Source organism: Manis javanica, chromosome 13 (genome assembly GCF_040802235.1).
Source record: "Manis javanica isolate MJ-LG chromosome 13, MJ_LKY, whole genome shotgun sequence".
NCBI classification, from domain to species: domain Eukaryota; kingdom Metazoa; phylum Chordata; class Mammalia; order Pholidota; family Manidae; genus Manis; species Manis javanica.
In genome coordinates this window covers 48866589-48893315 of record NC_133168.1, presented here as the reverse complement: position 1 = coordinate 48893315, position 26727 = coordinate 48866589, and the positions used below count along the sequence as shown (strand labels likewise).

At 36.5% G+C, this 26727-nt stretch overlaps 1 protein-coding gene and 1 long non-coding RNA gene across 4 annotated transcripts in view; both read right to left on the bottom strand.

Annotated features, from left to right (window-relative positions):
• LAMA2 (laminin subunit alpha 2) overlaps positions 1 to 9988 on the bottom strand; it is a 588333-nt gene extending 578345 nt beyond the window's left edge. For 2 of the 3 annotated variants that reach the window (XM_073219595.1, XM_073219596.1), the window contains exon 1: positions 9688 to 9987. In XM_073219595.1, the coding sequence (XP_073075696.1) occupies positions 9688 to 9796 (109 nt within the window). In that variant the 5' untranslated portion in view covers positions 9797 to 9987. Of the gene's footprint in view, positions 1 to 9687 lie in introns of all 3 variants that reach the window. The other variant, XM_073219597.1, reaches the window with a different exon arrangement.
• Positions 9989 to 15730: 5742 nt separating this feature from the next.
• Positions 15731 to 22549, bottom strand: LOC140845795 (uncharacterized). Its single transcript, XR_012124704.1, has 3 exons — positions 22388 to 22549; positions 21416 to 21454; positions 15731 to 17491 (listed from the first exon to the last, which is right to left on the bottom strand). It is a non-coding gene; the product is annotated as an uncharacterized lncRNA (long non-coding RNA).
• Positions 22550 to 26727: the final 4178 nt, after the last annotated feature.

The window sequence follows — 26727 nt, the reverse complement described above, 5'->3', positions numbered from 1 at the left end:
ACCTGTCATTTATTAACAATAAGTAGTATTATTGATATTATTTATATGGTACATAAAACCCCACAAGATAGATTTGAACATTATATTCTTATTTTTTATATGGAAAATAGAGTTTCAGAATAGTAAAATGACTTATCTGTTGTTTAAGGTCACACCTTTAGGAAGGGCTGGAGTTAAAACTTGCATTCTGGAATTTCAATTACAAATTAAGTGATTTTTCTAATATAACAGAAAGAAAAATGGAAGAATTGTACATTACATGTTAAAATGACTGAAACTTTTTGAATGTAAAAGGGCCTGTAGGAAGTGTTTTGTCTAAATTTTTTTCAATAACTGATGTTCTCAAGTTTAGAAAAGCAAGTTTGACTAGAGATCTGTTGCGGTTATATGATTTCCTAAGGTTCTTTCTGGTTTTGTTTTTTGAAATCTGGAATCTATAATTAGTTTTAATACACAGGTAGACACACTAAAAATTCTCCCTATCCAGGTTGTTATTAAATAACATGCTCCAAGACTATTTACACCTTGATGAGTAGAAGCCCAAATGAAGAGGGTCTACACAGAGCTTTTCTACAATCCAATTAGACTTCCCACTGAAGACCATCCTGAAATTAACTTTCATTGTGTGTCAGCATCTCTACCCAAGCAGATATCAATGAGGACATATGCACCATAGGCTGAAAATAATAACTAATCTTTATGGAGCACTTACTATGTGTCACATATTTTTTTCTCATATGCCACATATATTAAAAGAGTTCTTTAAAAAATAGAGTTTATCAATCCCTAGTAAATCCATGTCCAAAAATGAGAGATGCCTAGAAGAAATGTTTATGCTACATTTAGAATATAAAAATTCACAGAGTATTGCTAAAATTTCCATCCTGTTGCCTGTTAAAATCACTTCTCACTTTGAACTACTGACATAACTATTAGCTAATTATAGGACCTTGTGTCTCTTCCTATCTCGTTACTGACTTGTGTAACCTTGAGACTTCTTCAGGCTCTCTGAAATGACATAGTTGGTTATGTACAATCTCTCAGGGTCTACTCAATGATACTTTTAGAATGTTTTGGCTGTTCTTAAGCAAAAGGGGTGGCATAGGTACTGCAAATATAATTTTTCAGCTTTAAAATCAAATAATAAAGGAGAAAGAAGAAAGGAGGTACTTTTTACTGAATGGCTACCAAGTATTTTCACATGAATTACCTAACAATTCTACTTTACTAACTGGAAATTTAAATTCCATTGACTCAGGATTTTACTCTTGGTAAAAGTAGTAACATGGCTATGAATCCAATTCTTGCTGTCTCCCAATCTTACGCTTTTTCTATTCAAAGTTACCTCCAAAGCAGAGGAACGTATATGGAAATTGAAGGTAAAGCAGTATATGTTAATAAGAGTATTTTTTACAGGCTAATCTATGATTTTCAGAGTAGCAAAATACTACAAGACAAATTCCAATTAAAACTGAATTCATACATTTGTGTTTCCAAGTATATAAACAAATTCTTTCAGAAATGGCCTCCACTGAGTTTGGTATATCACAGCATTGGAGAAAAGTGCTGCTTTAAGCAAGGGAATTTTTTGGCACCAAGACAGTTTTTAGACTTAATTCATTTTTCTTGAGGCATTTTGAAAATTCACATTTATTGAGGATAAATAGCTGTTCCATGTTTTATATTCATTGTTTTATATACTGCTTACAACAAAGCAATGAGATAAAGTAGATATCCGAAATGACAACTGCACTACTTCATGTTCTCTTCTACATTTTCAGCCTCATTCAATAATTGAAAATGGCATAGCAGGCAATAAGCCAGAAAATTGTGGAAGCTATATGGGCTTTAGGAAAAACGTATTTGATGTGGCAAACTCTACTAACCTCTTTCCCCTTTACAATAGAGCCTTTTATGATACAAGCAACTTAAAAATGATTACACCTTAGAGTTTTCACAGTACAGCTACTGGACTGAAAAACAATGATCCCATTTACAATTCATCCTATGGCCCCTAATCATTTATCCAGGCAACTAGGCTTTTCTATAAATCAGTTGTTGGATTCCCTTATTCCAGATTTTAAAATATAACTGGAAGTCTAATAATTTAAGAAAACAAGTCCATAGCAATGTACTAAGTACATTAATTAGTACTGAGTGCTAAATTATAAATGGTACATGCATACATACATATTGGTGCCATATATATGCACCCTCTCAAAATCTAGGTTTGCAAAACTTCTGTCTTAACTGAGGAGTCCAATTTCAAACGGAACTCTAAAATTTTTTATGAAGATACAAGCATTTCACATTTTTTCAAAAGGAATTTTGAGATTAGCGCTTCTGCAGTTATCAGCTATCTGCTTGGTTCTTGCTCTTTTCATTACACATACATTTACTATTTTTTAAATTCATTATATAATACATACCATTATGTTTCTAGTTAACCAAAGTCTGTAAGCTGACTTCAGAAAGCCAATACTTTTTTATAGTCCAATGTCTAGTAATACAAATCCTATGAATTTAAAGACTAAAATTTAGTGAATATTTTTAAATGTATGCACAGTTTTAAGTAAATTGTGTATTTCTGCATACTTTTAAGTAATGAACATGTGTGTTTAAATGTAAAAGACCCTTGAAGACTCCACATTTCTTGTTCTTCCACAATACCTAGTAAAAGTTTCAAATAAGACTACTAAAATAACTCAAAGTAGAACTTGGTGGCTGTTTTTTTTCTAAAGTATTTTATAAAGATAAGGAAGGATCTAAAACTCTAAAAATTGTAAGATCGATGAATTAGGAGCAGGAATATATTCTAATTTCTAAGAGTAACCCTGGAATTTGTGTTTGTCCTGGACAGGTTGCTAAGCATCTACTTTTCTTCTATAAAATGAGGAAAATTATATTAACCTACTAAACAGCTCTGCTATGAAAATAAATGTGCTCACAATGTCCTAAATACTTTTAAACCAATCTAAAGCATCTGGCACTTGGGGAGGCACAGGGCTGAGTGGCCAACTGAGAGAACCTTATGTAGAGAGACACTGTTAATGTTGCAAAGGATCCTTTCTCAAGTGCAGGCATTAAATAGTTCCTCAGGTCTTCATCATTTGGAATCTGCAAAGATTAATTTCCTATTTGAACTAGATTAGGCTTTGCACAGGAAATGGGTGTTATGAGTAATAACCCTCTAATAGACTATCCTCCATGATCTTTTTCTAATTGACACAAGTGCAAATAAAAGCCAAATCACATAAGCTGCTATATTAAAAATCCACATTAAGGTGACTGGATCACTGTTTTGTTTTTGTTTTTTAGCCATATAATACATATAAGACAGGCAAATCTCTAGCTTTAACTTACCCTCTAAGTTTAGATTACACCTCAAAGCTATACTTAGATAGTAATTATCAGTGACTTTTACTAAAATTTAGTTTTGCCTTGCATCTTTTCTTAAAATCAGGTAAGAAGATTGAGATGACAAAAGGGAAAAAAAAGTTTTATAAAGATATTTGCGCTTCCCAGTGATAAGGTTGTTGAGAGGGAATACTCTGGAATGGAGCTACCTAACTATGGTCAGGAGGTTTGGGGCAGAAGATGGATCTAAAATAATCCTACATTGGGACTACTGGACTGGTCTAGTGGATTAGAGCCTTCTTGAGAAAAGAAATACTAATTTCATTCATACATTTAATTCTGCTCAAAACCCTTCAACACCACCACTCATCTCAGACTATATGGCAAAAACTTTACAATGATCTGACCCCTCATTCTTCTCTGCCCTTCTCAGTGCCAGCCTTAGACCTTCATAAACCTGTTCCTTGTGCCAGAGTACTCTTCCACCTGATATCTGTATGAATCATTCCCATATTACCTTCAAGTGTTTGCTCAAATGTGACCTATTCAATCAGGATAACCTTTATTGCTCTATTTAAAATAGCACCCAACCTCTCTCCCTGCCAGAACTCCTGAGTCCTCTACCCTGCTGTATCTGCAGAGCAACTCATCACCCAATACATTCTGTACAGTATAGGCATTGATTACATTACCTATTCATTGTATGTTCATACTTCTGTCTCCCATCTCCAACCCAACTAGAATATAAACTCCACAAGAGCAGGGATTTTGTATATGTGTGTCTTTTATTCACTGAAGACATTCATTCATTAACCACATTCCAATACACATATTCCAACCCCATCAATTTTCTACACAAATTCTGGCCATTGAACTCCTTCTCATCAAGTGGTACAATTCAAAATTCATCTTCTTTCTGTCTGCCTGGTATATACTGCGCCTGGCATAAGTCTTGAGAATCAAGATTTGTCTTCTTTAACCTCTCTCTTCTTTTCTCATTTGCTGCAACTGGGTTTCTGTCCAAGTTCCAGTTTAGCTACACCTTTCTAAATTGTGACTATGTAAATCCTTAACCCCAATCTCCTGGATTAGAAGCCAAACAATTTGTCTGGCCATTGGCAATACTTTCTTCCTGATCTTTTTCACACGGTCTCCAGCTGCTACATTAGGACCCACTGCATTCTGCACAAATGACCTGGAGTCACCATTCTTTCTTTTTTTTTAAACTCGCTTGGAAACTCTTCCAGCTACGCTGCACCAGAATGGTAAAATCCTACTAGGTAGTTGAAATCAAGCATGTATTTGATAACTCCTTTGGACTCTATAATTGAGACAGTTAGCCACCCCATTAATCTTGTTATATATAGGCTTGGATGAAGTTTGTTTTCCCTATTCTGAACTCCAATTCCTCCTCTTCCATTGTGGCCCAGAATTGTGGCCCAAAAATTCTAAAGATTATGAAAGAAGATGTGAAACCTCATATAAAGCTTAAGTGATTTTTTTTATTATTCACTGCTAAATCTATTTGGATTAAAAGAATTCAGAACAATGATTCAGTCTCAGAAGTCCAAGTTGAAAAATCTAGCACATTAAACATTGTCAATGAATAATCAGTGTTTATTAAATGTATAAACAGAAAAATAGTAACAATGATCTACTTTAGATAAATGGGAACTGAAAAAATACTGAGATGTGAAGTCTACCAAAAAGTTAACTTTTTCTGAGTCATACTATTGCAGTATAGTTTAGAGGCATAAAAATTTCAAATCCTACTACTTCAGAAATTCTTTTTCCTATTTAAGTAAATCCCTCTCATAAAATATTGACTCAAGGTTTTCTTACAGCATCATCTCTAAGGATGCTGATTTGAGTTTTTTAATAATTATATGCAAGAAGGTGAAAACTGTAGTTATTATAGTGTAGGTGACAGTTTTTCCCTATTTTGAGAGCCAGACTAACTGAAATGAATTAAGGAAGAATTGGCAGAACATGTGCAATTTTTTTCATAGTCCTAGCAACTCTTGATACAGATTCAGTTCATTAGTTTGCATGAAATCCCAGGATAGAAAATTTTTATGAGTAAGACCATCAATATGTATGTTGATATGTGAGACAAAAAATATAAAATTATTGTCATTTTTAAAAAATTTTAGGACAACTATAATAGTCAATGTTGAATATGTTCTTATTCTCAGCCATACATTTTATCTGTTATAAATCATTTTTACTAAACTATTAGGCCAGTGTGTAGTGACCAAGCCAACAATTTACAATGTAGCAAAAGTAAATACCAAAAAAAAAATTGTTCAATTAATTTCAGGTTTACAGCCACAATATAGACCCTGAAAAGTTCTCAGGCAACTTATAAAGGCTTCTCATGCTTTACAACACAAGATGTTTCAGAACTGTGTAATTGATGGTGACGTAGAAATTCCATGTTAAGTTTTTAAGTATTCTTGCCAAAAATGAGTGAGAACCGTCTCAAGCATGTCTTTATTTTAAACTCAAGGACACACCTAAAAACACACATATATATACATTTAATATTTTCTTAACATTTTTAAGAATTCAGAAGTTCGAATACAAGTATATACTCTGACCACAATAGATGTAGTATTAGACTCCTGGACTTGGAAAAAGACTAGAGTCTTGATATGTCTTAACTTCCTCACTGTAGAGGCAGTCCAACCTGAATCATCACTGAGAACTGGCACATCTAATCACTGCATGCACACATCCAGAAGCGAGGTGCTGCACCACCACCCAGTATCCAGAAGCCAGGTGCTCCAATACCACCCAGTATCCAGAAGCCAGGTGCTCCAATACCACCCAGTATCCAGAAGCCAGGTGCTCCAACAACACCCAGTATCCAGAAGCCAGGTGCTCCAATACCACCCAGTATCCAGAAGCTAGTTGCCCAACACCACCCAGTATCCAGAAGCCAGGTGCTCCAACAACACCCAGTATCCAGAAGCTAGTTGCCCAACACCACCCAGTATCCAGAAGCTAGGTGCTCCAACACCACCCAGTTACTTCTGAATAGTTCAGAATAGGGAGGGGTGGAGAGCGGAAACAGATTTCTTCCCATTTAACTCACATCTTCCTTTGTCTTATTCTTCTAGGGATCTGAATTCAGTCTGTAGGAAGGACATTTTAGTCACTCTTCCATGTAACAACCCTTCCAAAAATTTGAGGCTCTCTTATGATTTCCTGAATCTGTCTTTCTCCAAATTAACCATCTTTACTTGGAATAGTCCTCCTCTGAAAATGTTTTCCCTCCTCTGAATTTACATCCATTTGTCAATGAAGCACCCAGATGCGTTCTAAACCAACAGGTCTGTCTGTTTCTATGAGTCTTTTTACAAGAGTTAACCTTTCTGCCACTGTGTCACACATTATATGTTCATATTGAATTTGCAATTCAGATTGCCTTTTCTCATTCTGTTTTTGAAAACTCATCCCTGTATATATAAAGGACACACAAATATTTTGCATAAGACAGTAAATGAAATTATTTAACATCTGGGCACAAATAGTAAAACCAACACCATCTACATTCTCTTCATGATCCAGGCTAGAAGGATACCTAAAATGCCCGATTCTGTTACCAATCAGCTTAGCCATCTGAATCAACTTTGGGCCACATACAGTTCTGAGGAACTTGGATTTTATATTTTCCGTCAAGCCATTACCAAGACAAATGAACATGAGGAAACCTGTCATTCCCCTAGAGGCTTCTTTCTGGATTGACCTTAATTCACTATGCAATAGTCTTTGGAAACTATTCTCAATCAGTTGCAATTTACCTACCATTTACATTTACTTTTCCACATATTATTCACAAGAATTATCAGAAAAAGATCTAATCTACTGCCTTACTGAAATACAGAACCATTTTAACTACATCATTCTATTTTATCAATCTAAAATCTAGTCAAAGAATTGCTTTGGAATATCATTCTTGCTGTATCAATGCAGTCAGACTACAATTCAGTATACTACAAAAACTACACAAGATTTTAAAGGAAAACATCTCAGTAAGTTTCTAATTCAATTACAGCATTTAAGAATGGTTGCTTTTTGTCAACATTCATAACAGACTGGCACCATACTCTAAAGGAAAATAGAACTTATACTAAACAATTCATGCTTGAACAAGAAGATCAGTGCGTGCTAATATAATTGAAAAAAGTCAATGATAAAGTCTGCAGCCAAACTCATATCCAATGATCTTTCCTGAAAGCATGTTTAAACAGACAACATTAAAAAGGAAACATGGCCCCCAAAAAATAAATGGAAAGAAATCTTAGTACCATAAAAAGGGAACTTTAGCATAAACAATATTGCTAGAAATGCTTTTAGTTGTTAGAAATTAAGTTATCTGTTGCATGAAGTTAAGTCACATCTACTCCAAGTCTTGGGTTTTAAATTTGTTCACTAAGAATAATAATAGCTGAAAGTGAAATAAGCTCATGTATATAAGGCATTTTTAATTATAAAACACTATAAAAATTTAAGGAATTATGAAATATATTTTATATGTACTTTTAATACTGACAGAATTCAACTATCTCTGATCCAATTTCTAAATATATTACAAATGACCTAAAAAATTCACAATACTAGATTCTGGAATGCAGAAAACAGCAGTGTATAGTAGAGTTTATGTTGTAGTTATTTTGCATAGAATTATTTCCCCATATGTAGCATTCAGGTGATCTCTGAACAGAATGGCAATATAAATGCTCCCTTCTGCATTTACCTCACCTGTGTCTGGACCACAGAAATCAGTTTATTGATCTCAAGAGAGAGAGAAAGGAAGAGGGGAAGAAAGGCGAAGGGTGGGAGAAGAGAGAATGAGAGAGAAAGAAGGGCACAACTCAGTAAGGAAATTTCTCAGGAACCCAATTGATCCCTATTCTGCATGCTTGGCGTTTCTGCCCCACTCCAAGCAGAGATTGGTGCTCCTGGCCTCTCTTCACTCCCAGCTGCTAACGGTATTAAAGTATTTGTATTGTTAAAACATATCATATAACTAAGCAAGGCTAATATTTAAAGGTAGTATTTTTAAAAATCAGCTGCCAGAAATCTTCTCCAAATCACTGTGTCATAAATTCTATTAAGTCACATTGACCCTATTTTACCTCTCAGAGAAGGAAAAGCAAATACAGAAGAAAAAACATGATGCATCTAAGATCATTTTTATTCTAGGAATTTTAATCAAGGAGTTATTGCAGCAAGGAGAGTACTTTTTTTATTCCTTTTTAAATAGTACTGCTAGAAATGCTAGATTATAAGAAGAAAAAACTGTCAGAACTGTTGGACAAAGCTTTATTCCAGTTAACTAAAAGAGAGACAGTGTATTTTAAAACTTTGGGAGATTCAGCCTCATCAAAACTTTTAAAACCTGCTAACATCCAGATTTTGTATTCTTAGAATAAACATTTTGTTATCTGAAATGAAACCTTAATTATTTAACTTTTTACTTCGAAACATGTTTTCCAGCTTGCTGAAATGTGTTATAAATTGTTTAAATCACAGCACATGTGCTTCTTTTGAAATTCATGATCATAAAATAACTCTTCAAAGATTCCCAAGAGTTTCGAAATGATATACATATAAACATTAAGGCACTCCGAAGAGAATTTCAGTTACATTAAACACAACTGTTTGCCAAAGTCCCCTATAGTGTCTAGGTGGCCACTGAGATCTTAATTAAAATACAGGTGACACAGAAGTATCATCTGTAAGCCAGAGGAGAAATTTCCTTATAATAAAATAGGACACCTGAAGAGAGAATGTAGGTAAAGAAAAGGTGAAGCTGGAGGTGCCATTGCCATGAAAGAAAAAAACCCACATACTTAGCTACTTTACAAAATCTGTTCAAATAGTTGGAAGCAAAGACCTTACATTTAAAAGAAAGATGTTTCGGCTGCCCTCCATAAAGTTCCAAGATGAACCACAGCTGGGGGAACGTTTTCCCGCAGGGATGGAGTTTGATTTGGGGAAACTTTTTTTAATTGGTGAAAAGTTGCCCCTCTGAAAGATTTTGCAAATCAATTTGCAAGATGTTTAAGTGACAAGTTGTCCCAGAAACGGATGAACAATGAAAAGCGCCCGTGTTCTTTTGGGGATGAACAATCTCCCCTACACGGTGTACTCGGGCAGTTGAAAGTGAACTTGGGTCAAGCTTAGCCCCTGTCGCCCCAAAGCGCACTTCCCACCGGCAAAAGCAAGGACGCGGTTCCTGACCGACAGCTGTCGGAAGGGTCCCGCGAGGGGCCGCGGACCCCGAAAGGCGGTCACCTAGAGCCCGTTCCTCTCCTGTACCTCTTTGCTGATGCGCCTGAGGCGGCCGCTGCCGAAGTCGCTGTGCCCGGCCGCCCCCGAGGCCCCCGCTGAGCAGCAGGACCAGGAGGACCCCGGCGGCTCCAGGCATTGCGGTGGCCCCGGGCGGCTCCACTTCTCTGGAGCCTGAGGAGGTGCTGCGGACTTTGTTCTCCGGCCCCGGCTCACGAGCTGAATGAGCAGCAGCTGCCGGGTGAAAGGAGGAGACAGCCCCCTGGCTGGGGCCCGGCCGCCGCGGGGAGGGGTGGGGGGAAGGGGACACTCCCCCTCCCTCCCCGACGCTGGCTCTCGCCCCACGGCGGCCGGGCACCGGCCCTTAAAGGGTCCCCGGGAAAAAAGGCCTTTCCCACCACGGTCCTTCCCTCCAAGGAGGGCTCATTCCTTAGTTTGATCTGTTAGCTGAACTTCTTCTAAACTAAAAGAAGTAATTGATAGGAAAGCACTGTGTGATCTCTAATTCCTGCACATGGAAAGCATTATTTGTGGAAAGTCTGCTCGGCGAGTAACTTTACCAAAGCTGGGGAAGTACCTCCTGAGAGAGGCCTGGCAAAGCTGTGCGCAGCACTGTGCCTCCAGGTGACAGCTTCGGACAGGGCCCGCCGTCCCTGACTCCCGGGCGACCCGCGGTTACCCGGGGTGGAAGGTAGTCCGCGGAAGCCGGCCAATCAGGCTGGGGGCTCCCTGGTAGGCAGACTGCTGGCAGGGCGGCGAAGGTAGGGCAAAATAAATTAAGCTCCTGGCTCCACTGAAACCTTTATAACCGATATAAAGGTAACATTAAGGTTTTCAGTTCTATCAAAAGACATTTATTTAAAAAGGATGAAAGGCCTTTGCTACTGTTTCCTGTCACGACTGGAAATTTCGTCCCTTTAGGTGGCCTTTTCTTCCCTTTAACTCAGAATTTCTCCAAGTTTTTCTGCCACCCCAGGTTCAGATGACAGCTCCTTATTAGTTTTCTGTTTCTTTGTTTATTTGTGTTTTATGGTCTGTGATTCTCATAAGGTTGGAAATAGCTCCTTACTGGGTTTTTATGAGATCTGAAGGATGTCTTTTGGTTTACGCAGTGACTAGGACTACTACCGGCTTAGAGTACCGAGGTCAGCGTGCTAGCTGTCCCACATGTAGGACAATTCTATACCATAAATTGTCCTGCAGGGACTTCTGAACAGGACACTGGGCATTCATATAGTTAAAAACAAACAAACAAACAAACAAAACCTAGCATCATACTTGAAACCTAACTTACATTTATTTTGCACATAAAACTTGTTTGCATGATTTTTACTTTCCAGGATGTATCTACTATATAAATTGACAAAATAATATATACTCTTGTGTTTCTGAACTTCACCAAGATGATTTTGCCATTTCAGAAAATCACATAACTGATAGCAATTCTACTCCTGGTATCATCTCCTGGAAAATACCACTACCCCATCTGTCACATTGATGGGGACTATGGAAATAGGTTAGGGCTTTTATTTCATTTTGCCTACTAAGGTACTTTTATCCAAGTATTTACATATTCCAATGCATATTGTTTCATATAGATGATATTTTCTTCTTTGTTTTATAATTAAGACAGTCTATTGGTTTTCTAGCATATTATACTGAAGTTAGGTGATATTATCTGTGAATTGCCTTTTAATAAGAAAAGGGTATTGTTCCTAACAGAACTGATTGAGAACCACTGGCCACATGGGGCTGAAGTGAATGGATATCCCTCAGTATAATCCATCCTCCTTAGTTCCATTAATATTAGTACTAGGAAACTTTATAAGCATGTCTTCTTTATTGTGAGAGCAGACTATGATCTCTGCTGTTAACTCTACTTGTTTAACACAGGGAAAAAATACAAAGTTGTTTAACCACAATTAAAATACAGAACCAATACCATCAGAGCTATGATTTTTTTTTTAAGTAAACCTAATTGAGTTACAATTTACAAAAAATAAATGCACCCATCTAATATGTGTAAAAAAATGTAAGTTCCCATTTGACAATTATCCCAATTAATACATGGCCTATTTCTATCATTCCCCCAAAGTTTCCTCTCTGCCTTTTTATAGTAATTCCCCCAACCTCCACCCCTACAAACAGGTATCCACTGATCTGATTTCTGTCACTACAGATGATTTTAGCTATTCAGAAATTTCACATAAATGGATAATAAAATAAATATATACTTGGGAGAAAAGTCTTTTGTCAAATATAAGACTTAATGTAGTACATACTATTCTCAGTCCATTGACTCTTCAATATCTTGACTTCTGTTGGGGGGGGTCACTGAGAGTCTTCCCTGTAGTGGAAGCTGCTTCAGTGACGCAGTCTTAAGGCCTCTAAATATACATACTCAAGTTTTAAGATTCTGACCAGCGGGTGTAGAGATCTACTCATCTTGCAACTGCTCAACCCAAGCCTTGTAAGTAAGAACTGCCACCTACCAGTCTAGAGTGATTGATCTGCCTCTTTTTTTAGGCCTCTCCATGCCCTCCATGTATACGGGCCAGTCTGCAAACCAAAACCACTTTCAAAGAAGAGGAGTGTTTAATTTTGATTAGGTCCAATGTAATAAGGCTTTTTCACTTATCCTTGATACTTTTCATGTCCAATTTCAAAAATCTTTGCTTCCCGCCAAGTTATGAGCATTATCATCTCTGTCTTTTCCTAGAGGTTTTATAATCTTGGCTATTACATTTGGATTTCATACGTTTGGGGTTTGCTGTGAAGTAAAAGGCTTTATTTCTTCCATGCAGATATCTATTCACTTTCACACCATTTATTGAGAAAACTGTCATTTCCCCATCCCTCTTTTTCAGAAGTCAGTTGATCATATGTGGGTCTATTTTTGAACTGTCTTTTCATTGACATTACAGATATAGAGATAGAGATATACAAAGATAGATATATGTGTGTGTATAAATATATGTATAAATATATGTCTTTATGCCAATATTACAGTCTTTATTACTAGGTAGCTGTAAGTGTTGTAAACCTTGCAATTTTTTTTTAAACGAAAGAAAACTCATTTGGCTGTTCTAGTTCTTCTGGATTTCCATACAATTTTTAAAATCAGCTTATCAATACCTATCCCAAAATGTAATAATATAGAAGAGAGTTTGCAATTGGGTTAAATCTATAGATACATTAATTTTGGCAAAAATGATATTTTAGCAATAGTGAGCATTCCAATCCACAAACAAGTATCCACTTATTTACATTTTTAATATTCTAAGCTGTGCTTTTTAGTTTTCAATGTATATGTCTTCAAAATGCTTCCTAAAATTTACCTCTTTGTTTCCTGTTTTTGGATGGTATTGTCAGTAGTTTTTTTAATTTAATTTTCATGCTAACAATAATACAAGTGATTTGGTTACATATATGGGATTCTGCAAAGTTGTTAAATCACTTCAAGTAGCTTATTTATAGTTCCTTAGCATATTCCCAGTACAGGATGGTATAATCTACAAATAAAGATACCTTTATTTCTTCCTTTTCAAATTTTTAACTTTTTTTTTTTTTGGCCATATCGCACTGGCTATGATCACCAATAAAAAGATGAAGTGGTGACATTTTGCCTTGTTTCTGAGCAGAAGGGAAAGCAGTCATTCATTCATCATTATGGTGATAGCTATAGGTTTTCAATAACTGCTGGTTATGAAGTTCAGGAAAACCCCTTCTTTCCCTGAGTTTTTGTGACAAAAGAATATTCAATTTTGTCAATACTTTTTCTATATTATATAAACATAATTTTTTTTTCTTTGGTTAATGTGGTGAATTGCAGGGACTGCTTTTTCAGTGTTAATCACATTCACAGTCCTGAGATAAACCCTAATTTATCATGATATATTATTCCTTTTATATGTTGCAGGTTTCAATTTACTATTATTTAATTGTTTTTATGTATATATTCATGAAGGATATTAGTCTGTATTAATTTTTTCTTATAAAATTTATATCTAGTTGGATGTCACAGTAGTGCTGGCCTTATGTTTTTTCAATTGAAAATTCAATGTTTTAAGTAAATAGAAATGATAAATATTTCCTATTTTTTGGTGTATCAGTTTTAGTAATTTGTATCTTTTAAGGAATTTATTATTTCATCTAAGTTATCAAATTTATTTGCATAAGGTTATTCATAATATTTCCTTATTGTTCTTTTTGTTCCTTATTGTTTCCTTATTGATCACTTTTTCTTGATACTGGTAATTTGTGTCACCTCTATTTTTTTATAAAGGCTTGTCGATTCTATTCATTCTTTCAATGAATCAACTTTTGGTTTCACCGTTGTTTTCTATTGTTTGTCCATTTTCTGCTTCATTGATTTTCCCTTTTATATTTAAATTTTCCATCCTTCTACTTATTTTAAGTTTACTCATTCTTCTTTTCAACTACTTCGAGTAGGTTAGATTATTGATTGTAGACCTTTGTACTTATAAAACATATAACTATTATATTAATAGCCACTGTATGACTATTATATCATTTTATAACTATTAAACAAATACTTACTGTTGCATAATTATTCAAGCTCTGATTTTTCTCTAAACAGAGCCTTAGTCACATCCCACAAATTTGGAAGTTTAAAAAAAAATTAATTCAATTCAAAATCTTTTCTTGTGGTTTATTTCTTGATCCCTGTGTTATTTTGAAGTGTGTTATTGCTATCGTCTCAATGTTTGTCTCCCTATGATGCATATTTTGAAATCCTAATACCCAATGTGATGGTATTAGGAGGTGAAGCCTTTGGGTAATGACTAAGTCATAAGGATGGAGCCTCATAAATGGGATTAGAGCTCTTATAAAAGAGACCTGAGAGAGCTTCTTTATCCTCTTCTGCTATGTGAGAATACAGCAAAAATGATAGTCAACTATAAATTAGGAAGCAGCCCCTCACCAGACAACACATCTGTGAACACCGTGATCATGCATGCACTTTTCAGTCTCTCAAATTGTTATAACACTTATGAAGAGAACAAACAAGATGATATAACAGTAACAATAAGGTGAAGTTTTCTTTAAATAGGGTGTCAGGAAACCCTCTCTGAGGAGGTGACTTGTTAAGCTGAGATCTGACAGAGCACAGAACTCTGATGAATGCAGTGTCAGTAAGGGGAGAAAATGTTTTGGAGATGTTTGAGAGAGTGAATTAACAAAACTTGCTAACCAACCGGATATGGGGATTTAAGGATTATTCTAAAGTTTCAGGTTGGAGCAACTGGCTGTCTGGTAGTATTAATAACTGTGATAGGAAATACAGGAAGATTGCCCTGTATGTTAAATATGTCAAGGTAATTACCATTGGAGATGTCCAGTTGGTTATTTTTAGTTCCTCTGAACCATTTCATAGTCATCCTGTGAGCAGAGCACACATTCAAGGTAGTACTTCTCTATGCAGTTGAGAAATAGGTGTAAAGAGAATAATAAGCATAATTAGCCCAGAAACAAATATAAGCATACAAAATAATTTAGTATGTGCTTGTTTGCACCATATATTAATGAGAAGGAAAGAAAAGGAGTATTCAACTTCAAGGTGTGGGCAATTAGCTGAGCATTTGGAAAAATAAAATTTAGTTAGAACTTCACTTAACACCATACAAAATTCCAAATAAACTTAATGATTCTGGTTGCTGTGTTGAATGAAAATAGCCTGTCAGGACCAAGTGTAGGAGTAAGATGGTTAGTTATCAGGCCACTACAGAAATCCAGATCTTGTGATGGTAGCATGAACCAAGGAGTAGCAGAGATGGAAAGTGACAGATTCTGGATGTATTTTAAAGGTAGAGCCTCCTGAACTAAGAAGACAACTGTGCAAACTGTTAAAAATAAAATCATCAAAGCATTAGAAGGAAATTATAGTTAGACATAAGGAAGCCTTTCTAACATCCCAAAATTTGAAAACTATAAACAATTTCATTGTTAAAGTAACTAAAATGAACAATGAAGCAACAGAAAGGTAGAAGATACATGCAACACATATAAAAGTTGAATACATAGAATATATACATTAAATCAACATAAGAAAAGCAAACAATTCAACAGAAAAAAAAGGGCAGACTATGGTGAGGATATTTACACAAGAGGAAATGTGAATAGCAATATACATACAAAAGGAACACACCTTGACAGGAAGTAGGAAAACACAAACTAAAACAATTAAATGTCCATGTTCATCCATTGGTTTGCCAAAAAATAAGTTGAAACATTCAAGAGTTGAACAAAGCATGATATGGGGCTTATATGCCATCAATAAAAGTGTGTAATTTTCCAATACATGAGAAGCACACATTGATCAAATATTTTAAAATGTTAAATACTCATCAACCCAACAAATCCCCTTGATACCTACTTTAAAGAAATATTCTTGTATCACTAAAAATACATCTAAGTCTGGGGAAAGGAAATCCTGGGGCAAAATACCTCTTAAAGCCAAAATCAGTCAAAGGGAGAAATAAAGTTTAAAACCCGTTTATTGCTTACAAACTGCAGTCTGGCCCATCTCTCTCTCCTGCTCAAGCAGCCACAACACCAGCCATCCCCTCACCTCTCAGGTACTGATAAGCCCTCTGTTGCCCAGGTAACTACCCACTGATGTGGAGATGAACTTCTCCACCCCTGAGGAAAGATGCAAATGCACTAAAGCCTACTTCTTAACACCTCTGAATGCCTGTTGATACTCAGATGCACCAAAGCCAGGCAAGAAATTCTGGAAATGTTTCAATTTTACCCACAGTCCACCCCTCCAGAAATCTCGCCTTACGATTTATTCGATCCCCATCTTCCAACCAATCTAGTAACATGCAATAGCAACAGCAATAAAATCTTGATAATCCTCAAGCAAGAGGATTCAGCTAGGTTCAAAGTTCCATGCAGATTAAGTCCAAAGCTCGTCCATTCCAGCCATCACATGGCAGCTGCAGCCAGGGGGCGTGTCCAGGACACAAAGACTGTAGAAGTAAATAACCATGATTGTCAGGGGCCAATTTGCTGTTACTACAGGAATACACAGAAGGCCAGCTTCCAGGCCTTTTCCCCTAGGTGCCAGAAGAGCCAGCCATCGCTGATCCATGTGTTGAAATGTCCAGGGCCACATCATTTTACTATTAATTGCTGCATCCATCCTTGCAACACATGTCCAATAAAGTGGGTACCTCGATCACTCTCAGTAACCGGCGACCAACCATAGGCTGCAGAGAGATACTCTAGGCCTCTCTTGGTGGTTTGCTGATCTGCACAATGTGCAGGGCACTCCTTCCGGGTTCGGCTGACTTCTTCAAAGGTGAAAGACAAGCCACACCAATGGGCCCACATTGTCTTTTGAGGTGTCTGTGCCACACCACTCTGTGGCCTTTGGGTCCATTCTCGCACCCACCCCGTGATGGGATAGGAAGTTATTACCTTGGTTGGAGCTGTTCTGGTGATGGGCTCTATAGCCAGCAAGGCGTGGTACACAGCAGCCAGTTGCTTCAAGGTGACCCAGACCTCTGCTCCTTTCCATGGTTGTGGCCAGGCTCCAGCCAGCAGCAAGAGCAGCAGCAGTGGCAGAAGCAGTAGCCTTAGGCTCAGGCCACGGGCCAGGGTTGGCATGGCCAGCAGTGTTGATGGTGCCTCCATGACCTCACGAGTGTAGACACATGTCCCTCAGTGTGTGCTGCTTCTCCCCATCATTTCTAGAGGCGGCCCTCCCAAAGGTCGCACACATTATGACAGGTTTCAGGTTCACAGGAGCCCTGCTGACTACGCCAATTGTAAATCCGGAGAAAGGAAATCCCAGGGCAAAATACCTCTAAAAACCAAAATCAGTCAAAGGGAAAAATAAAGTTTAAAACCCGTTTATTGCTTACAAAACTGCAGTCCGGCCCCCCTCTCTCTCCTGCTCAAGCAGCCACAACACCGGCCCTCCCCCTCACCTCTCAGGTACAGATAAGCCCTCTGTTGCCCAGGTAATTACCCATTGATACGGAGATGAACTCCACCCCTGAGGAAAGATGCAAATGCACTAAAGCCTACTTCTTTACACATCTGAACACCTGTTGATATGCAGATGCACCAAAGCCAGGTGAGATTTTCTGGAAATGTTTCAATTTTACCCACAATACACCATGCAGGATTTTCACTGTAATATTGAAAAATAAAAGTTTCCTAAATTTCCAACAGAGGACTAGATAACCTATGAAGCATTCATAACAGGTAAGAGAATAATGTATATCTTCAGTTCCTGACATAAAAAGATACCTAATATATAACATCAAAAAAGGAAGCTGATTGAAAAATATATTTGCATATGTATGTGTAGAAGTGTATGATGATTATCTGAGTAATTTTCTGAATCCCCACAGTTGTGAAGTTAGAGAAAAATAAAGGCATTATTAAGTAGCAATATAAAAAAGAGAAAATAAAGAAGTATAGATGATACTTAGAACAAAATGGTTTTATGATCAAAATGTTCAGCAGAGCTTGCATACATTAACAAAACTGTCCTGTTTTAGAACTTTGTTGCAAAAGTCAATGATTCCATATCATGTTTTTATACAATTTTGTCAGAAAAATTTACAGCAAAACACTCTTGACTCATGATTTAGGTATGCCAAAAATAAGACCAGTTAAGATGTAATTTCCTTATTTTGATGAAACCAAGAGAAATATTTATTTTTTTAATTTTAGTCTTATTTTTAAGATAAAATGCCAATCAAAACTTTTCCTCTCTATGGTGCTATGTCCTTTTTATAAGGAATTGATATTAAATAACACCTAATGCATATTATATTAAATCCATAGACAGTGAATCCCAAATGTCTTGGTGTGGTTTTAAGTTGTATTCCCTGAAGTTGTGAAGTACATGTTAACTTTAGAAGTATATATTCAACAGCTCTACCAAAAGAATCATTTGAAAGCTTTACTTTTCCAGTATATGTATTTAATTTGGAGAATCATAAATTTTTAATTTTTAATTTTGTTTTAGTCTTTCTGATTGAAGATGGCATATATTGACTAAAAAAAATTAAGAATTTATTATTCAAATTCTCAAAACAAAATAAACATAAAGAAATTTAAATAGTTAAACTTTCAAATGATATGCTTCCTAAGTTTGTAATACCTCAGATGTTACTAAAGCTTATAACTACACATGTGTATGTGTGCGGGTTTGTGTTTGTGTTTGTGTACACATAATCTAGACTCATAAAAGATAAAAGTCTTCTAACAGGCATTAGAAAAGGAAAAAGCAAGGCCTCAGAACCTATTGAAATAGAGATACAGACTATTTCTTGAAAAAAGAATCAAATACTAGGTATATCAAGTCTTCTCAAATTAATCAATACCAGTTAATCCTAGAAGATTTATGAAATCTGACAAGCTGACTGACCCTTGTTAAGGAAAAAAAATATTCTAACATATTAAAGATGGAAAGTAAGATTTTATTCTAAAGAGATATTATTGCAATGGGAGTTTTGCAGCAGCAAAGAGAGATAAGGCTCATCTTGGAATACAACAAGAACAAGTGGACTTACAGGCAAGGAACAGGTTGGGGTGGGGGTAAGTGGATGGAAAATTGCTAAGAGGATACATCAAGGATAAGGAGACTCCTGTTAAGCAAACTTAATAAGTATTTGCTAAAGGTAGACCAGGGTGATCAGATATCAAGGCTGGAGATTCAGAAATTTGATCAGATGTAATGGTGACCAGATATTAAGGGTAGCAAGATTCTCTCTAAATTCACTTAGCAGGTTTCTTGCTAAGAGCGGACTCTGCAAGGATGGGGATGGAAATCTAGGGTCGAGGCCTTGTCTGGGAAGAAAGCTCAGAAGAGCCTAACTAAAGTTTGGTCAAGGAGAGCTTCTTTGCTACTTATACATTCTTTTAGGGGAAAAAAAGCTTACAAAGAGCCAAAACAAATATTTGATTATTAAAAAAAAAAAGATTCTTGGCTCTGGCACCACATAGCACTGCCATCATCCAGCTCCCACCAGCTCCTTGGTGGGACCAGAGGACCTACATCATCATCAAGCCAAACAGGGAACACTGTGGCTGCGGCTTGGTGAGTGAGATCGTGAAAGTCTTCAAGCAAAAGGGAATCCATTATGTGGCCATGACATTCCTTTGGGTGTCTGAGGAACACCTGAAGTGGTACTCTATAGACCCAAAAAACTGGCCTTCCTGAGGCTGTGAAGTATATATATATGTACTTGGGATGGTTGTGACTGTGACCCTGGAGGGCTGGATGTGGTGAAGACAGGGTGACTGATGCTTGGGAAGACAATCCAGCAGAAACTAAGCCAGGAACCATTCTCAGGGACATCTACACTCATTGTTCTTGGCAGTAATTCAGTAAAAAGTCCAGAAGGAGAAATCAGCCTTAAGAATTGGTAGACCACAAAGAACTCACACGCCTCAGCAACCAAAAACTAAATAACCCAATTAAAAAATGGGCAGAGAATATGAACAGACAATTCTCCAAAGAAGAAATTCAGATGGCCAACAGGCACATGAAAAGATGCTCAACATCACTAATTATCAGGGAAATGCAAATAAAAAACAAAATGAGATATCACCTCACACCAGTTAGGATGGCCAGTATCAAAAAAACTAAGAACAACAAATGCTGGCAAGGATGCGGAGAAAGGGGAACCCTCCTACACTGCTGGTGGGAATGTAAACTACTTCAACCATTGCGGAAAACAATATGGAGGTTCCTCAGAAAACTAAAAATAGAAATACCATTTGACCCAGAAATTCCACTCCTAGGAACATACCAAAGAATATAATTTCTCAGATTCAAAAAAGCCATATGCACCCCTATGTTTATCACAGCACTATTTACAATAGCCAAAAAATGGAAGCAACCTAAGTGTCCATCAGTAGATGAACGGATAAAGAAGATGGGGTACATATACACAGTGGAATACTATTCAGCCATAAGAAAGAAACAAATCCTACCATTTGCAACAACATGGATGGGGCTGAAGGATATTATGCTCAGTGAAATAAGCCAGGCGGAAAGGACAAGTACCAAATGACTTTCCTCATTTGTGGAATATAACAACGAAGTGAAACTGAAGGAACAAAACAGCAGCAGACTCACAGACTCCAAGAAGGGACTAGTGGTTACCAAAGGGGAGGGGTGTGGGATGGCTGGTGGGGAGGGAGGGAGAAGGGGATTGAGGGCTATTATGATTGGCACACATGGTGTGGGGGGGATCATGGGGAAGACAGTGTAGCACAGAGAAGGCAACTAGTGACTGTGGCATCTTACTACACTGATGGGCAGTGACTGCAATGGGGTATGGGGAGACACAATAATATGGGTGAATGTAATAACCACATTGATTTTCATGTGAAACCTTCATAAGAGTGTGTATCAATAATACCTTAATAAAAATAAAAAAATTAAATGAATAAATAAATAAAACCCTTATAATAATAATAAAAAAAGAATTGGTTGAGTACATGTCTTGTGCTTATGACTACATCTATGAGTAAGAGGTGGACAAAGCAGCAATCTCCTTGGGGGCCACTGATGTGTTCCTGGACACAGCTCTCCATTCCACTAACTTGGAAGCAAAAGGATCTATCATTTTTTTCTAAATTCATTTACCAAAACAACCTTTGGAAACTGGAGGAAAAAAGAGAAGAATTAGGGAAGATATTAATGCTTCAACAACAGGAGAATAGATCAATATAATAGTATATATTTAGATGAACAAATACTTACGAGTTAGTAGAGAAAGGATGACATCATGACTATTAACTACTAATTGAGAAAAAATGAAATTAGTTACAACAGCATACTTTACATAAAAATAAATACCACATGGATTCAAATTTTCACATACAAAAGCACTTCAAAAATATAAATGAAAATATTAGAGAATATGTTTATAAACTAGAGTTTGAAAGTATTTCAAGCACTTCATAAACAAGTCACAAAACTCAGAACCACAAGAGAAAAATTAGCAGAAGTGACCACATAAAAATGGTAAACTTCTCATGTGGAAAGAAACCAAATGTACAGTTATGGTCAAAAGACTGTGAGGAATTTTTCCAAAATATTTAATGGCTGTATGGTTTATACTTATGGTTTTTAAAAGTTTCTGTGAGTAACTAATAGAAATATAGGCAAAGAATATCAATAAACAGTTCACAAGAACAAAGATTCAAATTTTTTTAAAATGTAAAAATTGTTCAACTATTTCTCAGAAATCTAAATGAAAACTTTAATGAAATTTCTGTTTCTACTCTAATAAATAAAATAAGTGATCAAAATATTTAAAGGTTAGTCATATCTAGTGTTGGTAGAAATACAGGAACAGACATTCTCATACCCTGTGGTCATAAATTATCATGATCCTTTTGGGGATCAGTTTGACAGAATCTACACAATTAAGCAAGCATTCCTCTGACTCAATTATTCCACTTTCAGAAACATGTTTCACAAACACGGTCTGTTTTACCTCAGCCTGTGTTTCTCTAATGTGAATTTTTCATACTTAAGGGAATGGATGCAAATATCACACAGAAGTTTTGTAGGTTTATACATTATTTTCATAAGCAAAGGAAGCAGGGAAAGCATGTAGAGCAATCCAACTTTAAGTGAAAAAGGAAAAAGCCCACAGCTGGGCTGATGCAGTAGTATCAGGACTCCATTAAGACCTGTTTGTAGAAAATTAAAACTTAGTTCCTGTACCTGGGCTTCTCCGGTGGTCGCTCACCCGCCACCTATGTCTCTCTTGTCTTATGGTAGGTTACACTGCCACCTCTGCCCACCTTCATGGCATCCACCCAGCTCGCAGCTCCACTTAATCAGCATTCTTTCAGCACCATCGGCCCTGCTTGTAACAGCATTTCCATTTAGTGATAAAGTATGTTTTCCTATCCATTATGTCACCTTCCAGGCACACAGACCTCTCTTGCCTGGAAAGTCAAAATTATCTCCCCAAGTACCAATTTATTTTTGTTGGTGTTCTAGTATCAAAGGCATGTAGGTATTGAGTGGTCTGCGCCAACCCTATTTTATGTCTTGGTATCTTAATTGTGGAGAACATGAGGTTTTTTTGGAGCTCACACATAATGCTGGAGAAGAAAGCCTGTCCTTGCACAAGTGAACAGAGATATGGGTACAAGGATGATCACTGCAGGAGTGATTGCAGTGGCACATAATCAGAAGCCTTGTCTATCCATTGGGAATAGTTAGATCAATTAAGATCTGTCTTTGCCAATGAACCTTATTCCATTACCCAAAGAAGGCAGCTATATAAGCATAGAAATTTCACCAAGGTATTTAAAGTTTACAAAGTTGCTGAGCAATGTGTATTTTTACATTAAAATATAAAGCATACAAAACTATATCTACATGTACCAAATTGTTCCCAATAGTTACAAGAGTGCAGTTATTAATGGAGAATTTTCACATTTTAGTAAATATGTTTCTGTACAAATTAAGGCTTTAAAAATATGTTATTTTTTGCATATATTACATGCATATATTCATGGATCATTTTTGTAATGATTTTTAAATAACCTATTTTAAATTCAAACACTAAAAATCTACAAGACATGTTTGGCTCTTTGGGTAGAGGAAGATAGAACTGGCAGAAACGAAATGAATAGCTCTTATTAGTAAATGTCAGATATTTATTATCTCAGAAATCATAAATAAAAACATAAAAAGCAAACTTGAAAAAAATATATGCAATATATATAACTAATATATAACTAATGGGAGTACATCTAAAAATATGTACCATTTTCCAAAAATATATATGCCCATCTCTATAGCCAGAAATTCCTCTTCAACCTGGCAAGGTGGATCAGGAAAGTTGGGTAGAATAATACAGTGTTGAAGAGCATTTAATCCATAGTAGTGAGCAAGGTGTGGGAATGGTTAGAAAAGAGATGGATGGTTAGGGTTTGAAGAAGAGCAACTTTTTTCTTGTCTGAATTTAAATCAGTTAAAAGATAGACAAGTCAGGCAGAGGAGAAGTTGAAATCAATGTACATTATTGAACAATGTTGCTTAATTGTGTAGGCATGAAAGCTTCTTAATACCAAACCCCAGAGTTAGACAGTTACCCACCTGCTTACAATCAGCTCTGGGAAAATTGCAAGCACCCACCTCCACAAAGCCCACCCAAACAAAATGTACTTATGGAGTGGAGAACCTGAATAGGCAGGTAAATATCAAAAACAGGCCTTTACATGCCCAGTTCTGACTTCCCAATTTATCAAGTTGATAATTCACCCCTCATCCCATGGAGAAGAGAGAGTAAGGAGAAGACAGAGACAAGAGAGATAGTCTATGTACTTCACCGGGGAACATGAAGGCAAGCGAAAGGAGGGCCCAGTCTTCCCTACAGAGACTAGAAAAAAAAAATAGAGATTTACATGTGTAATTAGAAAGTTAATGAAAGAGATCAAGACATGAAAAAATTTCAAAGAATAATTAATTCAGTTATATTTATATATATATTTATATATATATATAAATTAGAAAGCACACTGTAAAACAATTTCTACCATTTAAAAAAAATTTGTTCCTTTCTATTTTTTAATGTACCTTCTGCAGCAGATAAACTTAAAGTCTTTATACGAAACATAAAAATGCATCATTAACCTTGACTTTAGAGTTTTAAGAACATAGAATGTTCCCTGGATCAGCACTCCTTTCAAGCAGAAAAATAGGGTTGAAATTTATGTCTGAAATGTCAAATAACATTGTTAGACTCCAAATGTCCCACCAACCTATTTTATCTCACATCACTTCATTATTTAATTGAGATCAAAATGTTTCTATATTCTACATGAAGGCAAAAATTATGAAAAGGCATATATAAAGAATAGCAAAGTACTCAGAGATTCATTATAACTAGTGTTATTATAGAAATTTTCAAGTGAAAGAACATTTACATCAAAAGAGGTATTGAGAAAGAAAATGATTTGAGACTCTTAATTTTAAGTTAGCAAAATTCAGGCACTCATACTTGTCATGACACACTCTCTCTCAAAACACTCTTAACCAGAGTAATTTGGGAATGGCAAGAGGTGATATTCAGAATAAAAAGTCAATTTTAACTTTTTTACTTATTTGATCTTTTCTCCCTCTCTCCACACTAAAGAAATAACCAACTTAACACAAATGAAATTCTTGTCTCCTGGCACATTTCAGATGCCAGCCTGCAGTGACTGGACATGGCCTATTTTAGTCACATTTGTGACTAGTGCTGCAAAAGATATTCCCTGACCCGACCAGTGGGTTGACTACACCTCCCACTGTGTTGAATTCAGGCTTGCCTTGTGACTTGCTTTGGCCTGTGAAATAAGAAATGTGATATTTGTCATTCTGCTTGCTTCACCATACTTTTCCCCAATTCTATCAAGAGGTCTAGCAAAGCTCCACATAAGGCAATACCATCAGCCTGCATCTCAGAGTGACATGCAGTGGATGTGAGATATAGGCATTTGCTGTTCTAAGCCCTTGACGGTGGAGTTGTTATTCACTGCATTAGCATGTACCTATCTCTACAGATATCAAGCATCATCAAAGAGAAAGGAAAGAAAAAGCCTTCAGTCCACCTTCCTTCTCTGGATTAAAAGTAAGAAAAATCACTTCAAGGGTGTGTTTTTATATATATATATATATATATATATATATATATATATAAATAACAATATTACACACAGCAGTAATAGTAGTATAACTCCATTTGGGTTCATGGACCCAATTCTAATGTGTGTAAGTACGTGGGAGGGGGTCCTTCCACACATAATACCAAGCAAAATTCTCAAACACCAGCAGGGTGTGGAACTCAATTCTGATGCTATCTGCACAGAGAGCACCAGATTCCCAGGTTAAGGGCTCTCTCTGTCCTACAAAACTGCCCTCTACCCTCCAACTCCAAATGCCAGTCACAAGCCCCAGGCTGTCCCCTGTGCTTCTGACCTACTGGCTATAGATTGGAGGTTCCCACCACCTCTGCCTTCATTCAATTAATTTTCTAGAGCTGCTCCAGAACTCAGGAAAACATTTAACTTTACCAGTTTAATAAAGGATACTGTAAAAGATACAAGTTAGCAGACAGGTGAAGAGATATATAGGACAAGGTCCTAAATAAAGGAGCTTCTATCCTTGTGGAGTTTGGGGCCCGGCTCAGTGGCAGGTGGAGGCGTTCTGGTCCTCCAAGCATAGAAACTCTTCCTGACTGAGAAGTAGGATCCAAGAGAGCAGAGAATGGTAAGCTCTTCCCAGGGGGTTTTGTGAGGGCTTCATTGCATAGTCATGACTGACTAAATCATTGGCCACTGGCTGATTCAGCCTCCAGCCCCTGCCATCAGGTGGGGGTCCAAAAGCCTCTCACTAACAGACAAAACACTCATTTCACCTTTAAGACTCTGCAGTGTTTACAGGAGCTGTGAATGAAGACCAAATATACCTGGGAAATAGATACTTGGTCATCTGAATGGCCAAATATGAATTTCTTATGACTCATTATTGTAATCATTTATTTTAAAATTCATCCATAAGTGCTTGAATTGACTGATTAAAACAGAAAAATGACTATCTGCTCTAACAATCTATAGACTTTGTCTCTTAGCATCTTTATTTCTGTAAAAACTGGTAATTACTAAATACAGAAACTTTATTTTAGTCCTGCCTTTAAAAAACTATCATCTGATATCGATCTGGATCTACGTGAATGGCCATTTATTAAAAGAAAACAAAATAATACCAATCTTTCTGCCTGTAGAAGAAAAATACATTATCCTCTAATTTCTGAATCAAATAAGCTTCTATTTATTTTCACTGTGAATAAGCATACTTTAAATTAGTAAGTGAATGAGTAATTATGGTGGTTTTAGAAAATTATGTAATTTTCAAATAAAAATGCTAATCTTAACACTTTCTTAGGCAAAGAAAGTTATGGCCTACTAAAGAGAGCTTGATGCCTTCAATTAAAATAACACTATTGAAAAGAGTCTCAACCTTTATTTGAATTGTACTTCTGTTGCAAGAGAAAAGCTGCCAAATGT